Source organism: Pempheris klunzingeri, chromosome 4 (genome assembly GCF_042242105.1).
Source record: "Pempheris klunzingeri isolate RE-2024b chromosome 4, fPemKlu1.hap1, whole genome shotgun sequence".
In the NCBI taxonomy this organism is placed as follows: domain Eukaryota; kingdom Metazoa; phylum Chordata; class Actinopteri; order Acropomatiformes; family Pempheridae; genus Pempheris; species Pempheris klunzingeri.
In genome coordinates this window covers 25543422-25567108 of record NC_092015.1, presented here as the reverse complement: position 1 = coordinate 25567108, position 23687 = coordinate 25543422, and the positions used below count along the sequence as shown (strand labels likewise).

Genomic DNA, 23687 nt, shown 5'->3' with positions numbered 1-23687 from the left:
ACACGACGTCACAGTCCAGGTCCCACTTTGGATGGTGGGTGTTTTTAGCACTTGTTCGTCGCGTTAGAACAATAAGACAAAGTATATGGCTGGATGAGGAGCAGCGTTAGAACTGGTCTGAACTGGACTGCAATCATCCGCACAATACACTCCCCCCCTCCCTCCCCACCAACCCCAATCTGCATCTCCAATCCCCTCCCTGCACACTGGCAAGCCAGCCGCAATCACACATCCGTGTTCCGGTTGGTATTTTCAAAGTAAAGACACCGTTGCCGCTCTGCGAGGTATTGCTGAAGTGAGAATCACATAACTAGCTTAGGTCAGCTCTGCTTTATAGTTTTTATCATTACAATCAAGAAATAAGACGTTGCGCAAAAGAACAGGCACTATGTGTAAGGCATAGAGTAAATTACACCATGATGTACAATAATCAATTATTAAATCTGTATTAGAAATTTTTGTCTGTAGATGATGCGGGATGTTCGCCTTTGTTTTGACGCACTGGCGTCTGGGTGAGAGCAAAAATAATGACTCTGAACGCGTTCAGAAACTGGATTCTGTTCTGCTCTTTCCTGGACGTGTTTTTATGCTCTTATCTTGAAGGCTATTTCTGCTCATTTCCGGAATCGCGCGGCTTATTTCTCGGCAACTTGTCGCGTTTGTACTCAGGAGGCGCTCAGCTGTTCAGTATCAACAACAGGAGCAGGAGTTAGTGTTATACAGCCGAAACAAAGACAGTCCGCAAGGAGCCGACTGGAAACACAAAAACAGCCCCCAGACCGGGATCTGGAGCCCCGGCTGCTCCTCTGCGGCCTCACGGCTGCGTGTGACACACACAGAGGGGGTTTCTCACTAAATGAGATAACTTTCATACAGCTGAACACATCGAGCCCCAGTGAGACTGAGGAAGAGGCGCTCGCTCCTGATGGTGACAATGAAAGAAAGTGTACCAGCTCAGATGAATCTGGTCTAATCTAACCGCCTGTTTTGCACAGGATGTGCAGCAGAATGGGAAATTGAGTGATGTGCTCAAAGTTGATAAGAGTGTTGCAGGATGTTGCAGCGCCAGTTTCCTCTCTGCTGCCGCTCAACAGAGGACAGCAAACAGAGAGAGAGAGAGAGATGCTGCAGCCTGTGATCCGCTGTCACTGTGTCACTGAGAGATTCCTTGTTAAAAGCACGCCAGAACATGAGTCAGCCTCCCCCCCGGAGCCGCGGGGGCTCCAGTGTGGAGCATCCTCGCCTCGGTGCGACCAGCCTACCTGAGCCTGTGGATTCAGGGACAATAGACGTCCTCGGTCAGATGTGTCTCTGCACGTCCAAACGTCCCTCCTCAGGCGACAGACGGGCAGCGCAGAGGTGTGGAAGTCACTCGGACGTCTGCGTCTTTGCTTTCTTTGATTCACTGTTTATCCTCTCATCCCTCATCTCTTTATAGCAGCGCAGGAGCGGTGCACAAACAACAGCGCCTCCTGATTGGCCCGCGGCTGAGCTAGAGACCAACCGGAGCCAATCAGAGCGCAGCAAAATTACATGTGTGTTATTTCCCAACACTGGAAACTGTTGGGGCAAACAGGTCGCCGAGGCAGGCGATGTTTGGACACAGTCCGAACAGCTGATCATTATGGGATACACGATGGCTTTTATTTTGAAACAAAAAACAAGGTGGTGGATACGAAAATACAGAACTATTATGAATTATGCTCCTATTATAAAAACTGAACAATCACAATCAATCACACTGTGGCAGAGGGGGAGGGAGGATTTAATGCAATTAACAGTGAAACTATCATTAATCAAAAGTGATGCTGAACGAGGCAACAACAACTATTTTCTGCTTTGAGGCATTTTAAACAAGAGAAAGTTTGGAGTGAAACCTCAGTAGCATCTTTGGTCTGGTTTGACAGTTTGGTATGTGAGCTGGCCTCAGTCCGAGTCCTTTGTGTGTGTGTGTGTGTGTGTGTGTGTGTGTGTGTGTGTGTGTGTGTGTGTGCACCGCTGCCACACCTATAACACACCGGCTGTAAATCAGAACGTGAGGTGACTCACTGTTTACCTCCAACCTCATGTCTAACGTGCGATTCCTAGAAATACTGGAGAGGAAGGTTCACAAGGTCCAGGGGAAGGACAGCTGGAGACAAGAACCACTGGGGGGGTTTACACCCCGAGGGCGACACCTAGCGGCTGATTCTCACCAGGATGCTAAAACAAAGTCAAAAGTACAACATTTCTCTCTAAATGTGGTGGAGCAGAAGTACAGTGGAATAAAGTACAAGTACTGTGAAGCTGCACATTTGTAGCACTGTAGTAAAGATACCAAATGACTAGCAGGGGCTATCAGCACTTCTCTTAGAAAAGTCAAAGGGATGATGAAATGTAACATTCTTCCTACAGTTGTCTGGTGAACAATGATTTATTCAAGATTCAAGATTCAAAGCGTTTATTGTCATGTGTACAGTGCAGAAACAGGTTTCCCTGTACAATGAAAATCTGACTTTGCCATCCACACTGAATGCCAAAGAGTAAAAAAGAAGAGGATAGAATAAAATATAAAAACATATAAATATAAACTACTATTGCTAATTTATTTAACTTCGACAGGATATTTGACCCCCCCCTCAGGTGGAAAGGACCTTTAGACCTTCTCTTCTTTTTCTTTACCTCATTTATCTGTAGGATGGATCTCATTAGCATAATGTTTTTAGTGAAAATGGCATTAAATACATTATTCACTGTATTTATATGACTTATTTAGTAAACAAGTAGGTTGGATCTGATTGTGTCTTTATGCTCCTTTAATAGATTAGATGTCTGATCCCATTTTTATTCTGTGCGACAATGCATGTAAACATGAGCCTGAGTAAATGACAGTGTTAAAACTGACACAGCGGTGAGGTCATAGAGCAGAGCTGAAAGTATGATTATTATTACTGTCAGTCATTAAATTACCTACAGTCAAGCCCGAAATTATTCATACCCCTGTCAGTTTAAAGGAGTTTTTGATTTTTCTGATTTATACAGTAGCTCTTCACCCAACAAATCGGATAGGGAGATAAAATAAGAAGTTCTACAGCCACACACCATTTAATTCTGAATTACTAAACAATCAAACACCTTTTAGAGTGCAATAACTAAAAATCACTACGTCCAAATTTATTCATACCCTCTTGTAACCTTGACAACTAACCAAGAAATGTTACAACAAACTATGTTTTCTGAGGCAGAAATGTGTTAAATAGCATTGTAAATGTTCCTTGAATGTTCAGACCAGTTTCCTGCCCTGTATAAGTTGAGTAGCTCGTTAAACGTCAGTCATTTTGGAATCAACACAGCAGCCGTCATGCCAAAGACCAAAGAGCACAGTGAGGACTTGCGAGCAAAGATTATTGATGCCAAAAAGGAAGGAAAAGGATACAAAAAAATTGCCAAGCAATTTAAAGTGTCAGTTTCAACTGTGCAAAGTATTGTCAAGAAATACAAAGAGTTTAACACTGAAAACTCTCCAAGGACGGGGTCAGAAGAAGTCAACCGTGTCAACTCGATTTGCCAGAAAGATTCAGTGACAAGTGCAGATTAATCCAAGAATTACTACAAAGGTTCTTCTGGCAGAACTGAGGCCAGCTGGTGTGAATATATCAAGGCAGACAATCCAGCGGACATTACATCAAGGTGGCCTCCATGGACGTCGACCAAGAAAGACTCCTCTCCGTCAACCAAGGCATGTGAAAGCGTGCTAGCCTATGCAAAGGCTCACATAGATAAAGATGAAAGCTTCTGGTCATCTGTTCTTTGGTCAGATGAAACAAAGATTGAGTTATGTGGGCACAGAGATGTGGTTTCTGTGTGGTGCAAGAAAAATGAGACCTACAAACCGAAGAACACCATCCCTACCGTAAAGCATGGGGGCGGCAGCCTAATGTACTGGCAACTTAGTTAAAGTGGAAGGCATCATGAAAAAAGAGCAGTATCTCAAGATTGTCAAAGAAAACATCAAGCAGACAGCTGAGAATCTGGACCTGGGGGAGTGTTGGACTTATCAACAGGGCAACGACCCAAAACATACGGCCAAAGTGGTGAAGAAATGGTTTCAAGACAATGGTGTGAACATTTTGGAATGGCCTAATCAAAGTCCTGATCTCAACCGCATTGAGAACTTATGGGTGGTACTCAAGAAAAGGGTCGCAGCAAGGAAGCCTTCCATCCTCAAGGATCTTGAAGCTTTTGCCAAGGAAGAGTGGCTAAAACTGGGCCACTTTTGTAATAAACTTGTGAGCAATCACAGGAATCGTTTGGAGTCTGTTATTACAAATAGAGGCTTTGCAATTGATTACTGAGACAGGGTATGAAGAATTTTGAACACAATGATTTTTTGTTTTTGCGTTGTTAAAAATGTTTGTTTAAGTTGTAATTCCAAAATAACTTGTGTATGGCTGAAGGCTTTCCAACCTTTTCTGTCAATGTTGTTTTTGGGGTGAAGAGCTACTGTAGAAATTAGAAAAATCAAAAACTCCTTATGGTATGAATAATCGCTTAACTATATATATATATATATATATATATATATATATATATATATATATATATATATATACACATATATATATATATATGTATGTATGAATGTTAAACTAGTTTAACATTATGCTGCCATTACTGTACCTGAGTATAATGAAAATAAAGATTATTCTATGAATATGATGGATGAATTATGAATATACACTAACTGCCACAGTCACTTAAACCAGTCAAGAGGGATTTCTGCTTCCTGCTTACGTTGGATCTGACAGCAAACTGGTGTCAAAGTTTCCTTTAATCCAGACTGTTACACCTAAAGGCTTTATACATTATACAAGTTATTATTGTATTAACAGGGTTACTATTAAGTTATTACCATTAAAAAGTAGAACACAATAGTTTCATTAGACACTGGGACACACACACACACACACACACACACACACACACACACACACACACACACACCTAATCTGGAACAAAGAAATAAACACCAAACAGCAGTTTGTATTTACTTTTCAAATTTATTTTTCAAATCTGTAGTATTTTATCCTTTAGTGTGTTGGCATAATTATACATTGGTGTGGCGCATACAGTAAGTCAGGACTGATAACAGGAGTGCGTCTGTAAATCAACAGAGTAACCTAGGATTTGGTTTGAATAAAGCTTATACACAAAGAGAGAGGAGACCTTTAGGTGCTGCGGGGAACTTTTAGAAACTCTGTCAAGAGGCGTTTCTCCTATGATCCCACACTAATCTGTGGTATTGCTATCCAACAAGGCACAAGAACAAGTTTGCGTTAACAAACAATACTAGAAGCTTTTTCTCCCCAAATGTTTCACATCATCAAACCTCAGTTGGGCTCGAACCTCTCATCGATGACACAGAACACAAACTGTACATACACATCTCCCTCCAGAAAAACATCAACATAACATTCTAATTTCATATAAATCATAGAACACAGAAGCACTATAAATCAACAGGGTCTTTGGCTAGTATCAAAAGTGCAGTCGCACCGTCCTGCATGGGCATATTGCACCTGCTCACCACCCAGAGCCACGTGGAGAAAAAGTTCTGTCATTGAGCGAGGTTTGAAAAACAAACATTTTGGAGCTCCTCTCAAAAGTTTTCATGACACCACTTTTTCAGGGTGAAGTCTTTGGTCAGCGCTGGTGTTCCACACAGAACTCGTCTGCAGGAGGCCTTGACCCTGAACTGCTGCCACATGTTTTGGATTATTCTGCTGTTGTCATGAGTTTTGATGAGGGGTTTTGGTGTTACGTGACAATTCAGATGCTGGAAAAAACTCTGGATGTGTGTATTTTCTGGCACTAAAGGAGCAGGCCTACATTCAACTAGCTTCTAAAGACTGGAAACAGTCAGCCTGGCCCTGTTCGAAGGTAACAAAACCCTACCAGCATCTCCGAAGATCAATAACATGTTTGATCTGTACAAAAACCATAATGTGTAGGTGGATTTTTCTACCTTTGGACCGGGCTGAACTAGCCGTTTCCCCCTAAACTAAGCTTGCCTTACGCTGGCTGTAGCTACTTATTTAGCGTACAGAGGGAGTGTTCTACGTCTTCTCATCTACCTCTTGACAAGAAAGTGTTAACGCGCATTTTCCAAAGTGTCATTAGAAATGTCAATACCCTGCTGTTAGTATCTTCAGTCTAAAACCACTGTTTGTTGGTGTGGTGTTTGAAAGAGGTGAAATTATAAAAAGGGAGAGATTTATTGGATATCAACGCAAAGAAACTGTTTGTAGCCGTCGGTTCTCTACGACAGACAAGCGGCAAGTCAGGGAGGAGGCTGGAGAGGCAGAGCAGGGAGGAGAGGAGAGGGGAGGGGAGGAGGAAGAATGGAGGATGGGCCAACCACCAGGTCAGAGCGTGTTGTGTGGGTCTGGACGAGGAAGGACTGCTGCTGGATCCACACTCAGCCAGTCAGAGGACGACGGGTTTCTATCTACACTTAACTCGACTCATTCTCCTGTTGAGCGTCATGGTTTTCACACATCAATACACAAACTGACTTATTATGAATACATTAGCAAAGGAGAAAGGCACAAGCACCTGGGGCCAAGGCAAATGACTGCTGCACTCTATCGTCTGTCTGTCGCCGTTCTCACCTACATACTTTGCTCCTTTTCGCAGCATTTACACTGTACGATGTTCATGTACAGTGGCGAATCCTCAAGACAAGCTTCCTCCTTATTCGAACACTACACAAATAGATTCGGCTATTTATTCTGATGTAGTGGGCCCCAGTCTGACGCTACCGGCCTTATCGTACTCAACCCTGAACCTCTGAACAGCCACCCTACATACTGTCAGCCTTGTTCTACGCGCCGTGCTGCAACAACAAGCCATCCGCCCAATTAGAAAAGTAGCATCAGCAAGACAATCGAGCAGAAAAGGTAAAAAGCAACAAAAAAAAAAAAAAAAAAGAGGCAACAGGCAACAACTAACCCTGATTTTCATAAACAACAATCCCCTTCTTCTCGTTGTTGTCTCTTATTCTGACTCTTCCCTCATCGTTTTCTTGGTCATGTTCCCAAACAAAGCACAATAAACACACATGGTGCTAGAAAAATGCACCAAAACATTTGTTATTCCTTGGCCTCATATATAAAATCAGAATATTCAAACAGCAACAGTATTAATCCCAAAATATAATATATAAACATAAATATATCAATTAGTTTTGCTGGATTTTTATGGTTTTTTTTTAATTGGAAGCACATGCCACCTGTGGAGTGACAGCTGGCATCTGATTGGCTTAGGCAGAGCGGGGTCTGCGGTCATGTGATTGGAGGATGGGAGAGGTTAGGAGTATGAAGGTCCTGGTTTGTGTGTGTGTGTTCAGAGGGGCCATCATCTGGAGTTCAGCCTGGGTGCCGTCTGGAAGACATGCAGAGGAGGAAATCGTCACATCACGTCACTCAAAACAGGAAGTAACCACACTGCAACAGTACATAACGACCAACGGTGCCTTCAGCCGCAAACAAAATGTGAGTGTAGTTGGCTCTGCTAACCTGATCTCTGAGGAAAACATTTAAGAAATAGTTGTTTCAAATAATTTTGAGATTATTTTAAATTGTCACATCAGAAAAAAAAAGATTTATAAAATCTTACTTCCCATGTCTTAGCATGTGAACGACATTTAAAGACCAATTAAAGCCTTATATTTACATTAATGAATTCTATGCCATATACGGGAACTTTGACAGTGGGCTTATCAGAGGGAGGTACTCAGTAATAATAATACATTTTATTTATAATGCACTTTACATCTGAAACCTGCTGAAAACAGCTGCTGGAAACAAGGTTGGTAAGAGAGGAGTGTTTGGGACGTAAGACCAGAACGAAGAGCTGAAAGAGGCTGAAAGGCTCTGTAGCACTCAGAGGAGCTACAGACTCCTATTACTATTTCACATCGTCATTTGATCCATCTTTAATACAGATATATTAATTAGTGCAGCTCTAAACAATATGCTGCTGTCAGTAGTTCTCATTTGTGGGTGACCACTTGATGGCGGTCAGCATTAAAAGGCACATCTGAAGGCATAAACATTTTCAAATTGACTTCAGGAACTGCCGACCTGTCAGTTAGCAGTGAATAATGTGAAAGAAAATCAAAGTCATCTAATTTAGGTAGTTTTCAGTTTAGACTTGTACTTCCTGGTCTGATCGGAGTGTCTGAGGCTGAGGAAGATGTGGGAGACTCACCACAGACAAGTGTCCGTTCTTAGCCTTGGCAATGAGCAGCTCTGATCCAGGCGTGAAGTCTATGATCCCCTCTTTCCCCTGACCCACTGTAAACTTTATACTGGAGGAGGAACAGAGGGAGAGTTAGACACGTCGTGTGTGGGAGTACAGTTCTATTTTTAACAAGTGTTGCTGACATGATGTTAGGACAGACGCAGAAACAGGCAGACACTGTTCGGAGCTCCCCACCTGCCCTGGTTGATGTTGATGCTGTTTATTTTGTCGGCACAGATCGCAATCTTGGTCAAGGTCTCAATCACATGATCGCTCTGCAGAACCACATCTCCCTGGGAACAAACCATCCAACAGATATGTGGTGAGAAGTCACAGTAAAACGCATTCACGCTCATACAAAGCTACACGACATCTGGATAATTCACAGCATGTCCTGGGGTTCACCTTCTGCTTGTTGTCATCACTGGGCACGTGCAGAACGAACAAGCCGTCACTGAGAGAGCTGACTGAGATGCCTGCAGGGGAAGGACGGTGTTAATGAGAAATGGATCCCACTCTGCCCACATCTAAAAGAAACTGTTCTTTTTCCAAATGATGACTGGCTGTCGACCTCTGACCTTTCAGAGCTCCATAGTCGATGCGCTGCTTGAGTTTGGCTTCCTCTATGATGACGGCGCTGCTGGCGGTGAGCAGCAGCTGGCGGGGTCGAGCCTTGTAGCCTTTCCTGTCGTACTTGGTGACGGGCACTGCGTACTGGGAACACAAGGATGACGGTCATAACGCCTGATGAAAATACTAACAAACAGCATTTCAGCGGCACTTTGCTTTGGGACGTTGCCTGACTTACTTTCATCTTCTCGCTGCCCAGAGCCTGCACCACCTTAGGATTAATGTCCTCTCCATCTGAGGAGGAGACATGCTGTTAAAATCTTACACAGAGCCTGTGCATGTTGCACAACTGATGTGGTGCTGTAGGATAACTGTGGGAGTCTTACTGAGTCTTGTGCTGACAAACAGTTTGGGCACGCTCTGTGGGTAGTTGTCCTTCTTGTCTTTGAAGATCTCACTGGCGATCATCTTCTGCTCCATCTATCCCAACAGATTTGACAACAGTGAAGCAATCGTAAAACACAGCAAATGAGAAGCCTGACAGTCGGACTACGGAGGCGTCTGGTGATGGGAGAGTAGTCACCTGGTGTTTCCACTCAGGGCTGATCTTCTTGCAGTAGCTCCACACCATGTTCTGCATGCACAGCTGACGCAAATGCTCCGAGGCCTAAAGACACAGACAGACGGTTTTCACAGAAACTCTACTGGCAGGAAAATATATATGTGGAGTCATAATACAGACTGGATATGTGTGTGTGAGTCACTGTAGAAAGTTTATGTAACACATTCGTTTTTCTTTCCACTCTTTCTTGAACAACATTCAACAAGGTGAATAAAATTCAAGTATTTGTAGAAACATATAACAGATTTGAAAGTCCACATCTGAAATGATGGGTGTGATCCTGTATGATAACATCTCATTAAGAAGCCCTGAGCACACTAATTTCACACTAATGGGACAAATTTCACATTAATCTAAAATATGTTCAATATAATGTCGGAATCTTTATTATTAACCTGTTGAAGCCCAAGACCTCCCGATAGGTCTCAGGCTTTAACAACACAAGGTAAAACCCTCATTTATCCCTCTGTTTCGGATCTGTCCTCACAGATGTGCTGCTTTTTGGCTTTTGCGTTTCTGTTGTTGTTCAAGTCCTATTTGTGTGTGTGTGTGTGTGTGTGTGTGTGTGTGTGTGTGTGTGCTGTATCCCCACCTCAGTGAGAGCAGCCGGAGCTGCCGGCCAGCTCTTGTCCAGGACGTTCTTGGGCAGATTCCTGCGCAGCTTCATGAGGAAGGAGTAACGTACATAATCCAGGAAATACTCGTTTTCTGGACAGCGTTCCTTGTGGCGGTAGATGAAGCCTTTGATGAACCTGCGGGTGGGACGAGGAAAGGAATAAAACATTTCATATCAGTAAGTGGGTGAGGTGTCTTTACTGCAAAGTGAGTGTAGTGCGCCATCTGCTGGCCTGCCCCTGTATGGCCTGTACCTGCGGATAGTGTCGGCAGCCTGTCGCCTGCGCTGGGCCCTCCTCCTGGCCAGGATCCCTCTCCACCACGCCTGGATGGCAACAGCTGTAGTGTACATTACATACAGAAGAAAGACATAGATTTCAACTTGCAGTGAAATTGTTGTAGCTGTTTGATGTTTGATGATGATAGATGTCCTCACCTGCAGTTCGAAGTTTCTGGTACTTGGACTTCTGGCTATAGCCTCTCCATCCTGCCTGCAACTTGGTGGCTGTGCGGTGACCAAAAAATAGAGGAGATAAATGGTTTAAATCCGTGGCTATTATGAAAATGTTCGAATCATCAGTTGTGTCAAAGGGATTATGAAAATGTTCAAATCATCAGCTGTGTCAGAGGCTCTCACCGAGACTGTGTTTCCTGGTCTCTAGTGCATCCTCGGTGGCAAACAAGGTCTTTGGGAAACGGATGAAGATTTTGGATCTAAATGGTTGAGGTTAAAAGAAAACATGTACATGATGACACAGGGAAGATGAACATCATAAAGGTCCCCAAAGGGAAAAAATGAGGGAAAGAAAAGAGTCTCAACAGTACTTGAAGATACATGATCGGAGCCATGTAAACATTTTGATATCTTAATCTGTCTGTGTGTGTGTTGCTGACCTGCCCAGCTTGTATTCCTCTGGCTTGTATCCCAGATGTTTGACCAGTGTGGCCACTCCATCAGACTGTTTCCCCTGCCAGTTGGGCCACGTGTCTGGACACAGGGACTTATACCTAAAGAGACACAAACACAAGTAAACACTAGCATACTGGCTCAGGACTAGAGCACATCCTGGGAACAAATCCTCATCACTTCTATTGCTCAGCCCGTCAGAGGGCCTACACTGAGAGACTCAACCTGGAGGAACAATACTACCAGTGCATCAGCAGGTATTTACTTTTCGATTATAGGGGTCCAGAAATATTGAGGTCAAGGGAATATTTCCCTCTTGTGCCATCATTCTCTCAAAAATCTGCCAAGACCATTACTTCTTTCATCATTACTTCTTTGTAGGGTCCATGAATCAGACGTGCTGTGTCTGCAGTAACCAGAAAACACCTGTGTCCTTTTCTCTGAATGTCTTATCTTACCCTCTTGTTTTGTCTGTCTTGGCTGTGTATGTGTAATCTGGATAATTTGACTACATTGAGAAGTCACGTGGTTGTGCACATGAAGGACACATTCTATTCCTACAGATTCAGTGCTTCCATGTGATTTCTGATTAAAACAACAACAAGTAGCGGAAGTAGCTGATCACCTCTGCAGGAAGATCTCGTAGCGCCGCCTGTATGCAAAGCCGGCTCTCCTCACCCTAAGATTCTCCATCAGCCCCAGGTACTTGACCTGGTGACGGATCAACACATCATCAAATCGACCTGGGACGGGAGGTGAGGGGGAGAAATGGCAGAGAGAGATTAAGAGCAGGGTCAAGTCAGTCTGAGAAAAAATGTTAAGTCTGTTGGACCAAATGAACCAGAGAAAACCAGTAAATGCTAAACAACAGAAGTAGGAGTGACAAAGGACAGAGAAACAGTGTGAAACCAACAAAAGGCCAACTGTGGAGCGAAACAAAGGCCAACACGATATACTGACGACCACACGGACAGTTACACTGTGGCCACTCATACAGCTGAATACAAACTGTTTTGGTTGGAATTAGCAAAAGAGCAGGATTAACATGTCGTTTCTGGGAAAACACACAAAGCTGGGATCAACCCATCGAAAACTACTGGAGTATGGAAGCCATAATCATTTGAATCAAATGAGTACGTCATTTCAGGTTGTGCAATCTCAAAAACTTGAGTCTAAGGGTCATTTTCTAATTCAGACACCAACATTCAAGATGAAGAATTCACACTTTAACATCTACCACAGAAAATCAGTCAAACCTGAGCAGAATCTATCTGTGCTGCCAGGGTGTGTTTTTCCACGTCTGTCTCATGTGCATCAAATCCAAGAGGAAGAAGCAACTTTGGCCTGAATGCTAAAGTTTGTTTTGATATTGCTGTCTGAATTTCACTAATCCACTTCGAGTTGAGTTGAACAATTTGAACTGAAGCAACTAGAACATGTTCTTTTGAACTTTAAGATTTCCCACAGGGGAATTCACATCACACAAATTCAGATTTTCAAAGTGAAACATTTCACTGCTATAATTCAGTGATATTACAATTGTATATATTCAGCGGTGATTGAATTTCACAATTCATTATTCAGTTGATAATAATATTTTAATTATTACTATTATTTGCTTCCATGCGAGTGTTGACTTGTACTGTATGTGCTGTGTAATACAAAAAAAGACCACAAATATCCAACCACAAAATGGCAGAAACTGACCACTGAACAGATAGCAGAGAATACATTTCTCATCCACTGTGGAAAAGGGAAAATAAGGGTGTGCTTTGATAAATTACTTGAGAATAAATGCTACAAAAAGGTTTGAAACCATTTCATTTGTGATGCCACGCACACACTAGCTGTCACGGCTGTCTGAAGAAGACGAGGCTTTTGTTTCTGAATTGAAGTGGTTCTGTTTGAACCGCATATGACAGTTCATACAGAACTTCCAGCCTGATTTGATAGGACGCACCAAGTATGTCTGCTTTCCTATCCTGCACCCTACTTAGACGAGAAATGAGACTGGACGTCATACCTGCTTGCTTGGAGTCATTGGGCTTGATGCAGCGGACGTACGACGGCTCCTTCGACATGAGGATCTCCATGAGTTTCGCCAGACTGGCTTTGAACTGGGTGGCTGCCTGGAGGGGCAGACACAAACAGACAGACGACGGAAGAAAAAAGGTTAGGAAGGGACGAAGAGATGAAGGTAAGAGGACGGAACAGGAAACTGGTGAGTAAGCGAAGGTAGACACTGCAGAGGAGAGGAGTATGTGTGGCCACAGACAGAGACGATGACCTAAGAAGAGCGACGCAAGCAGAGGGGTGGCTGATGTGACTGGCAGTCCGGTACAGACTGAACAGTGGGCCCAGTGTGGAGCACTGGGACTCTAACTTGCCAGCCTGTGACAGTAGCCTGTTCAAGTGTGTGTGTGAGTGTGTTTGTGTGTAGGGCATAAAGTGTCAGGGCATTCCTCAGTGAGTGGGAAGCCACAGAGAATCCCCATCAGACCGCCCACTCAACACTGGAGAGGGGAAACACACCACTGCTTGTTTTGCTGTGGGAAACTATGTCAGGATGCATGAGAGTATGATTTCTAGGAGTGTGTAAGACGGGCAGGGAAAACCTTCAGGAGGACACACACACACACACACACACACACACACACACACACACACACACACACACACACACACACACACACACACACACACACACACACACACACACACACACACACACACACACACACACACACACACACACACACACACACACACACACACACACACACACACAGGTATCTCACCGTGTCCGGGCGTTTCTTGTCACTCAGCTCCTCCCTATCGAAACACTGGGTCAGGATCTTGTTCTCTGACACACACATAACCTGCAAACACACACAGAACATTTTTAACCTCTTGGCTGCTCTAATCCTGTCAATTCATCGTCGGTTTTAAATTAACTCACTTTAAACTTACCTCTTTTAAATTCCTGAAGAGCAGGTCGTTGTTCTTGTCCAAAAATCCTGAATGTCAGAAAATTGAATCAGATTTTTGATCAGCTGATTAAAGGTCCCATGGTGCCACCTGTCACATCTGGTAAAGTCTGATCCAATTGTTGAATATATTGATTTAAAAACAGAGCAAACAGCTCTAACCTGACCTTGTTTACCAGCTTAGTTTACATACTCTGACAAAGAGGACAGAGATTAGATTTATGCTTCATGCTCAGACTTTCAAATAGTACCTTTCATTTTTAACTCTGCGAGAGAAAAGGCTTTTAGGACGAAGCCTGAGCAGCAGACTGACTGACTACGTTGTACTTCATGCTGAATTTATCCTGTGAGGTTTTCGAGTTCAGGTAACTCTCACCAGGTCTCTATTAGCCACCAGGCTGGCCATTGTTTGGATGTTGGAGTTTACATAGTTTTGGTATTTAGTCCTGGAAACTAGTTTTTCATGCCACATTCACCACAACACCAAACATCTGAGGATATCCTAGGTCACACTGGCCTTGTTTTCAGCAGCATGCACACACCCACACACCAACACCCACACACCCACACACACACACACACACACACACACCCACACACACCGTTGACATTGTAGTTGACCTCCCCAGCGTAGTGCAGCAGTCTGAATTCGTCACGGTCCATTACCTTCCGGGTCTTTGTATCAGCCAGCTTGTGACTGCAGGGAAACACACACACAGAACATGGATATATCAGTAAATGGACTGGACACATATTCAATAAGTGACAGTCTGGCGTTTGATTTGTGCCACTGCAGTAGCTCTACAGGAGAAGAACAGGGATCGAACTAACGTGACAAAGTGTGCGTGTCCTCCCAGAGTGTCTTCTAGCTTCTCTAGGAAGGTGAAGTCACTGGCATCTCCGGGTCTCAGACACTCCTCGTCCTGTGACAGGAGAACAGAAAGAGCAGTGATCAGTTATTCCTCCAAAAGACAAAGACAATGTCCCCTGATACTCAGTTACCGTATATGTGATCAGTTTGTCTATCGGTGCCACGATCAATTCAATTCATTCATCATTTATTGCACAGATGATCCCAGTGTCTGGTTCACAGTGACTGAGCATTGAAGGGATAGTCCACAATTTGGGGGAGTATGCTTATTCACTATCTTATTTCTTAAATAAGAAGAGTGAAACCACTCTCATGTGTATGCGGTAGAGATGAAGCCAGGAGACTGTAAGCTTAGAAGATTCACCCACCAGCACATTTAATGCACATGTTGTGTCTTTACAGGGTTACGTGCTGGACTATTTTGTGCCTGGGAGCAGTGACGACAACAAGACTGCAGAATTATTACCTTGAATACTGAACTATCCCTTTAATAGGATGACTTATCTTGCCACATTGGCACTTAATATTTTGGGAGGAGTCCATGTCCAGCCTTAATTTCATTTGATTCAATTTAAGTGAGGTTTCTTTTGTAATGAAATCTTAGTTTCGAATCCTCTGAAGCTTTGAATCCTCAGACGGAGTGCGCTGTGTCTCCTCACCAGAATGGAGATGATGCCTTTGAACTTCTCTTCCACCAAGTCACAGATGATCTTGTTGTTGAAGTACTGCACAGGCTCCCACTGCAAAGACACACACATTATTTCAGTTGGACATCATAAGAAAAGAAACCCCAGGGGTATTAATTGGCTTTGTGAGGCCTAATGAACGTAATGAAAGAGCCATGACCAACTAAAGCAAAAATTCTCTTGGGACATGAATCTTTCCCAGTTTATCAGTCTAAACATGATACAATTACAACTGTTCTAAACTATTCAGTGAATGTAAAATCCATCATACGCAGAATCCCAGGAATCCTGGCACGCACACCCACTGCTCACCCACTTGTATGTGGACACACACACGTGAACAGAGCAGCAGCAGTGTTGAGTTACGTTAGCACCAATAGACACATAAGTTCCACAGAGATGGAGAGAGCGGCCCACAGTCCTGATGTCAGATGATAATGGGCTCTTTGAGAGGTGAGTCCAAGTTTCTCCCACAACCTGCTCTCTGACCAGTGCATTTACATTAGACTGAACACAAGAGGCGCTTGTTGTTCCAAGGAAGCAAAACAAAACAACATAAATGCAGTGAATATAAAGACAGAAGGGAGGAACTGGGGAGAAAATTCAAGGGAGAGATCTCGAGTCAGATATCACGTTTCGATGCAGACCTCTTTTTGAGGTCATTTCCTTAAGAGGCATCAGTTAAGATCTTAAGTGTGAATGAATAAAAGCCACTAGAACTCTGACAACAACAGGGTTAAAGGCTTCATTTCTAATGCACCTTCTAAAAATATGTGCACTTACTGCAAATCACTTCAAGTGAAAGCCTCAGTGAAACAGCAGAGTATTATATTAAATTACCAATGTCAAACTGAAAAACACAACTGAAACCACAATCTCATTAGACACACTTTGCGAGGGAGGAGGGAGGAGAAATGGGCTGATAATGGAAAGAGAACACAAAATGTCACCACAGCACAGACTGGAGGAGGACGGTAAAATAAAAACAAGAGAGCCAGTGACGCTGGATCTTCGCTGTCTTTCCATATAAAGTTGCGGCCAGAATCCAAATGTAAAAGCAGGTAAAGTGCATTAACATCTGGAATAAACAATAGAAGTGGGTAGGGCTGGGGGGTGGTGAGAGGGGGGACACAGAGGGAGGGAGGAAATGATGTCTGACCGTGATGCCTTCAGCCTCGTACTCCTCCTGCTCCGACTTGAGGGTGAGCTCGATGAAGAGCTGCTGCAGCTTCTCGTTACAGTAGTTGATACAGAACTGTTCAAAGCTGCAGCACACAACAGGAAACACAAAGAGGCACCCACGGGCTCGTAAGCATGTTGCTGGTTTTCTTATCAATTCATATTTTGTGGCTTGGCTAACATTACCCACATACAGTGGTTTCAGCACATATAAATATGAGTTACATAAACACTGTGCAGGGTCAGTTGTTGATGTTAATTATTAACGTCAGAAAAAGTGGTTTGACAAATTCTTGGCTCAAGGTCCACTTAGTGAGAATATCTGGAGCTTTCAGCTGCATCGTACAGAATTTACTCAGTTACCTTAGTGACCAGCTGAGCAAAATCCAGGAGCTGATGAAGGCCATGAGATGCAGCTGAAGGTTTGTGAAGGTTATTTTTTTATGGTTTAGACGAATAAATAATTGCTGACTTAGCCTTAGTGTTGACCTTTAAAGGCCTATGGCTTAAATTGAGCATGACCAAAAGTCTTTGATATTGTACCTATTGTGCTGGAAAACCTCAAAGCCGTAGATGTCCAGGAGGCCGATGACGGAGTAATTCTTGTAGTCATCCTGTTACAGAAACACAACCAAACTCATCTTCATATGTATTTGAAAGGGAAAACTCTAGTGCATGTAAAGCCTAAAGGTAAAGATTTAACTTCAAAATCAAAATGACATAAAGGAATGAAATTTAATTCAGAATCAGAATCAGAATCAGAATTACTTTAATAATCCCCAGGGGGAAATTGCTTTTTGTTACACACAGCTCCTAAAGAATAAGAAAAAGAATAAGAATACACTTCAAACACAAAGTAAAATATAAATATATAAAAGTATGATTAAAAAAAAAAAAGATGTATTAAAAAAATTCAATTTTACTCCAGGTTTCACACTTTGTTTTCTGAGTGCAGCTATCGGAAATTAGTCAAAGTCTTTTGAGATTTATATCAGTATATAGAGAGCAACTACATAGTCCATTATTGTATTATATAATAATTAGTTTGCTGGACTTTTAAACGTCCACAAGGTGGAGCTGTGTGGTAACAATGAGGGGGACACGCCAACATGCTCAGTACTACACTGTTGAATAATGTCTGGATTTAGCTTGAGAAATGTAGTGTGAGTAGTTTAAGGTCAAATATGTAAGATGAAGTGAGAATTTAAAGTCCTTAAATAAAATGTTGCCAACTTAGCAATCACAGCCTGGCATGTTAACTGCAGTGAGTAAGTGTGTGCGCGCATGTGTGTGTGTGTGTGTGTGTGCGTGTGACGGTACCTTGAATGCCAGTGATGCGTTGATCTTGTTGACCAGCCAGGTGAAGGTGCGTCCATACACTGCCTTGGCCAAAGCATCCCGAGCTGATGATGCCTGCTCCAGGTTCAGAGGGCTCATCAACTGACGAGGAGCGGAGGACGAGTAGAAACAGGGACACAGACAACAACACAGTTACATGGAGTTCAGCAGGGACAGCTACACAAATTACAATATAATTACACTGGACCGGAGCAGACATTACACAGACAGGAAGGCTTTGTGTACAAATGCTTATCACACTCTCGCGCTACAATGACAGCATGTATCCAAACCTACCTCCTCTCCCTTGGCAATTATCTTCTTGTGTGTGAGCGCCTCTGTCAGCACTGTCCCATTCACTCCTAACAACTGGGAAAGCACAACAACATTAGCATGCATCATAACTCCATCTGTGACAAATAACAAACAGACGTCATTCCACTCAGCAGCGCTGACGACCCACGCATGGCATGTGTTTATTGTGTTTGATGAAGTATGATTGGAAAATTGAGGCAGGAAGGAATGAAGAATGTCTCTAAGAAAAGTGTCCTATCCAAAGTATGATCCACATTTCTAAAACAGTAAGCAGATGATTTAAATGGACATATGTCTTCACCAGCATTTGCAGGATGCGGTGATGTGTAAATTCTGAAGAAGCGGTGTGGATGAGGCTTACTTATAGCTCTATGAATTCAGACTCAAGCCGAGGCCTGTATTTACCAAGCATCTCAGAGAAGGTAATCAGTCCTAATTGGCCAAAAAAATCTCAATAGAATAATTTTTGTGAGAGACTATGTGGATTGTAGCGGGCTACAGTATTTGGGAGACACATTTGTATTGTTATGGTGTATTTCCAGAGAGTGTGAAATCAGAGAAATGACTTTCCCCAACCTGCAGAGGGCACATAACTGTCTCTGACACCGGAGTTAATCAATACAAGGGAAGAATCCCTGTTCTCTGTGGTGGGTTTGCAACATCAATCTTGTGTGTGCAAGCACGATGGCATTTAAACACAATAACCCTAAAAGTAATGAATACATGAAGTGTATTGTAACGTAATGAAGTGAATTGCCCCCCTTGTTTCTCTTTTAGTGGGAGCACAAATGCAAACTTGTCTAAACTCACATAAACATCAGCAACTCAACTGTTTGAAAAAAACATTGTGATTAAATCCACTACTGACTATAGAAAAGTTTATATAAACCCAGTTAAACAGCAGTTCAAAGGGAAACATTTAGAACAACAGCTGTCAACAAGGGGGCATTTCCAGTTTTACTTATGTTTAATAACCAAATCATAAATTGTCAGAAAACTTCCAATACATTATCATAGTTTCTACTTTGCCACTTACAGTGTCACAAAACAGCAATGTGCTCTTTTCTAAAAGTAGTCCCTCTCCTCTCTGAGCATAGATGTAAAAAGCTTCTTGAATAACTTCTGAAAGGAATGCTGGGATGCTTGATAAATAAAGCCACAGGCCTATTTTTTTTAATCTCCCCTCTGGCCTGTCAGGAGTGTTTCTGCACCTGCTTGGTGCAGCATCTTACCCTGGCCAGGTACTTTATCTGTGTGTCAGAAGTGATGCAGGCATTGCCTTCCTCCTCGCCGTACTGCACATTCCCCAGGTGGAGCACACTGGCGATTATGTTCAACAGCTCCTACACAGAGAAAACACAGGGAAGGAGGGGAAGGAAAAAGAAGAACAAGATGGGAATGAAAACGAACATACAAAGAGGTGGCGAAAGGGGACAGAGAACAAAGGTAAAGACGTGAGAGGCTGCGGCATGATGACAGTAGACTGATCTGAAGTTCCTGCCAAGGCTATCTTTATGAGCCACTGGACAGATAAGAGTGGATTTCACTAGAATTAGGCTAACAATGAGCAGGAGAGGAGCATAGCAATGTGCTCACCCAGTAAGTAGAGCTGCACACACTCACACCTGCTCTTCACTACACACTACACTAGGCACTAAGCAGTGGGAGATCTAAAAAGCCCTGGCAGCAGGCCCAGACTCATGAACATGTAGGAGGACTCCCACGCTGAGCACAAATAAGTTCTCACCATATAATAACACACACACACACACACACACACAAACACACACGGTGCAAGTCTGAAACAGACTCAGCCCCCTCAAGCACATGGAGTACTTTGCTGTTCATAGAGAAACCTGTGGTAAAGACTGCAGCCGTCAATATACATAGTTGTAAACTTTATTAAGGTTTGTCTGGGTAAACGGCAGCTTTTTTGTCTCTTTGTGAATTTTGCATGTAAAGCTTACAAGCTTTAGAAATGTAGAGAAAAGGGGTCTAATAACATTTTCTAGATGATTTTCCAACCCCTACACTACTTTGGGTGAACAAAGCAAACACGTCAGTCATGATTTACTTGGCCCTTACCTCCACTTCGTCGTCATTGAAGCCGATCACACTCAAGGCTTTCCTCACCACCTTCCAATCACTGCGATCGTTGATTGAACTCACTTTGGGACAGTTACCCTATGTGAAAAACACACACACACACACACACACACAAGCTTAAATCCCTCTAAAACACACTAAACATTTATCATCTATTTATTTTCTGGTGAAGTTGTGAACATGTCTAGTAAAATCCCTAAGTAGGAGTTGTAAGAAGGTGTTTGCATGTAAAGTAAACACCTATTCATATGTGATGTAAACACCTATTTGCACAAACACAAACACACATGTAGTGTTTTTGCCCAGTAGCTGTTGATGTGTATGTGTGCGTGTGTTCACTGAGGGGAAGGTTGGCCTGACGCCTTAAGGCAGATTTGCCCCCTGAGGAAAGTTCCTCTCGCTGCACTGAGAGTCCCTGACTGAGAGCCTATTAACCAGAACTCCCACTGGGACACACATTGACAAAGGTTCGCTGCACCTTCCCTGCAGTATTTACAGATGGGTTCTATCTGTCTTAAGCTTTCTCCAGGGCCAAAGGTGTGGCTGGAGAAGGACTTCATTTGGCACTGTTGCAGGTTTCTGAGCAGCATCCTCGTGTTACTGAACATGATTCTATAGGTTTATCTTATGGCCAACTGCTTAAATGATGTCATCTTTCTGAGAAATCATGTCTGTAATTTTGTCATGGCAGGTGAGTCTAAATAATACAATACTCATGAGCCTTAACGATGGCACAATAGCTACTGAGTTCCCCAACCAAGAGTGAACTGATTCAAAATGCACATCTTTAGCTTGTAATAGAATTTCAAGCTCAGAGATGTTTTTTGCCAAAAGTCCCCTTTGAGCCACCTGGTACCTTTACCTCCAGAAGCCTCTGTTGAAGTACTACGTATATACGTACTTTGACCAGGTACTGGTACTGCTGAGGGTTCCTCTCCAGGCCCAGGCGCCTCAGCAGGTCCTCCTCGCCTCCCTCGATCAGCTGATAGAAAATGTGGAAGTTCCTCTCCCCGTGGTTCTGGTGCACCACACGGGACTTCTCCAGCAGGTAGTTGATGATGTGGCCTCCCACTGGGGCACCCTGCCGACGGGATAAAGGCCAGGGAGGGAGGGGGGAGGAACGGGAGGAGAAGAGGGTAAGGCTGGGGTACTGAGGTGTGACATTGGGTTGATATAACGTGCAGGTTGACAGGGATTTTGTAGCACATAACAAAGATTGTACACCCACAAAAAAAGGGATACAGGAGTGATGTGATTAAAAAAATCTAACAGAGATTCTATGAAAAAACAGAGCTGTGTGAGAAAACAAAGTATAACACATTGTTAATATAACCATGCAACAGAGATGACCTTTTGTAAGTTTTCCATCCATTATATGGATTTTACAAGGATAAGATAAGCATAAAGTAGCTGCCTGTGTAAATCAGACTGTCTTGCTCACCTTGAAGTCAAACTGAATGTCCATGTACTTGCCAAAGCGGCTCGAGTTGTCGTTACGCAACGTCTTGGCATTGCCAAAAGCCTGGAGAGAAGATAGAGTGGGATGAAGAAAGAGAGAAGGGAGAGGAGTGATGATTGATGGATTAAGAGTCAGAGAGAGAGCAGCAAAAGAAAGAAGAAGAGAGAAAAAGTGTGATAAAGACAGAACGGCAAACGAGGAGGTAGCAGTGAAACAAAGAGAAGACCACAGGCTTTAGAGTTCCTGCAGTGTTTGCTGAGGACAGTAGCATAGATTACGGGTCATAGTGTGGACTTACACACTTACATACATCTGGAAAACATCAACAGAGACATGCCAGACATCAACAAGCACTTCCATAATCTCTAGCACCTCTCTAAAAATCTGGCTTTTACCCAAACACAGAAACAATCACCACTCGACTCTTCACAGTTTCAAAGAAATTTCACACAAATATTTCCAGTTTACATGTCACATATATTCAACCTATGTGGGTATTTGGAAGTAGATAGTAATATGAATATAGAATACATTTATAATTCAATGATAATGTATTTCAATTCAAAGAAAACTGAGCCACAACTACCAAAATCATACAAAGATTAGATCCAGGATCAATTAAATGCACTGCATCAGGTCCATCACAGTGGAGACAAAAATCTGATGGCTAATAGACTTAATAACTGTCAGTAAAGACACTGATTATTAACTGGATTTCTCTTGTCTTTGAGCCCTGGGCCAATTTGCGCAACGTCTGACTGGTGACAAGTGAAGTCAAAGCAGAACAGTGTGTCCTTATCAAACAGGCTACTGAGTGGCTGCTGATTATGCAGCTCTGAAAAAGTGATAGAACATAACAACATTAGGATGACAGCTTTCTGCTCTAATGAAAAGATAATAAATCATTACTCGTGATGGTGCTTATTTTGATGTTAAAACATGAGCCTGGCCAGACACATTGTCAGCTTTTCATTTCAACACTGCTAGCAGGTTGATATCTTATTTCTGCACAAAGCCAAATATCGATCAACAAATCACTGCACAGTACTTATCCACCTATTTCTGAAACGTATTCAGTAGTGGGAGATATATGCCAGAGTGGTCCAGGGACGGCACTTCTCTAATGAAGACTAATGAAGCGCCAAGGCGTCTCACCTCCAGCACAGGGTTGGACTGCAGCAGGCGGTCTTTGACGGTCTGCACCTGCTCACTGGCGGGACAGGTGATGGCGTAGTACTGCAGGATCTTCTTGGACGCCTCTGTCTTCCCGGCACCGCTCTCCCCAGAGATGAGGATGCACTGGTCCTTTCTCTCTGTCCTCAAGGAGCGGTACGAGTTGTCTGCCACTGCATAGCTGGAGGAGTGGAGGGAGAGACACTGTCAGGCAGAGTTACAGACAAACAGACAGTAAACACTTTACTGAAGCAGGCCTTGGTCTGGAAATAGGAAAATACATCAACAAGCATTTGATGTAAATAAGCCTGATAATGGAAATTTCTATATATAATATTTCTCCCATTTAGAAATCTAATTCATAGGATGACATTTGTAAATCGAACTAAAAAATTATTATTGAATAATGTACTTGTTGGCCATACATGATATTCTGTGGAGTTCCTGACTACTATTGGTGCCATGTGGGTCCCCGGTAACTGTGCTGTAGATGGTTTCACACTATTGCTCTGATGGTGATGGTAACACGCTAATAAACACAGCTACGTGCCAGCAAAAGGCAGAGAAGACACAGCT

General features: G+C 43.1%; 2 protein-coding genes across 3 annotated transcripts in view; both read right to left on the bottom strand.

Annotated features, from left to right (window-relative positions):
* LOC139200011 (large neutral amino acids transporter small subunit 4-like) overlaps positions 1-1378 on the bottom strand; it is a 28774-nt gene extending 27396 nt beyond the window's left edge. The window contains exon 1 of the mRNA XM_070829240.1: positions 1263-1378. The gene's annotated coding sequence lies outside the window, so the exon portion shown is untranslated. The remainder of the gene's footprint in view (positions 1-1262) is intronic.
* Positions 1379-5019: 3641 nt separating this feature from the next.
* The window catches only part of LOC139199588 (unconventional myosin-Ic-like), a 58053-nt gene continuing 39385 nt past the window's right edge, over positions 5020-23687 (bottom strand). For both annotated transcript variants that reach the window (XM_070828636.1, XM_070828638.1), the window contains exons 4-32: positions 23094-23292; positions 21921-22001; positions 21381-21560; positions 20459-20557; positions 19606-19716; positions 18356-18427; positions 18041-18160; positions 17264-17334; positions 16701-16806; positions 15515-15595; positions 14816-14907; positions 14587-14681; positions 13968-14014; positions 13796-13876; positions 13021-13126; positions 11623-11740; positions 10985-11098; positions 10728-10804; positions 10527-10595; positions 10345-10429; positions 10068-10227; positions 9437-9520; positions 9240-9333; positions 9092-9147; positions 8862-8997; positions 8689-8759; positions 8479-8576; positions 8251-8350; positions 5020-7422 (exon numbers count right to left, since the gene is read on the bottom strand). In XM_070828636.1, coding sequence (XP_070684737.1) covers positions 7396-7422; positions 8251-8350; positions 8479-8576; positions 8689-8759; positions 8862-8997; positions 9092-9147; positions 9240-9333; positions 9437-9520; positions 10068-10227; positions 10345-10429; positions 10527-10595; positions 10728-10804; positions 10985-11098; positions 11623-11740; positions 13021-13126; positions 13796-13876; positions 13968-14014; positions 14587-14681; positions 14816-14907; positions 15515-15595; positions 16701-16806; positions 17264-17334; positions 18041-18160; positions 18356-18427; positions 19606-19716; positions 20459-20557; positions 21381-21560; positions 21921-22001; positions 23094-23292 — 2830 coding nt within the window. In that variant the 3' untranslated portion in view covers positions 5020-7395. The remainder of the gene's footprint in view (positions 7423-8250; positions 8351-8478; positions 8577-8688; positions 8760-8861; positions 8998-9091; positions 9148-9239; positions 9334-9436; positions 9521-10067; positions 10228-10344; positions 10430-10526; positions 10596-10727; positions 10805-10984; positions 11099-11622; positions 11741-13020; positions 13127-13795; positions 13877-13967; positions 14015-14586; positions 14682-14815; positions 14908-15514; positions 15596-16700; positions 16807-17263; positions 17335-18040; positions 18161-18355; positions 18428-19605; positions 19717-20458; positions 20558-21380; positions 21561-21920; positions 22002-23093; positions 23293-23687) is intronic.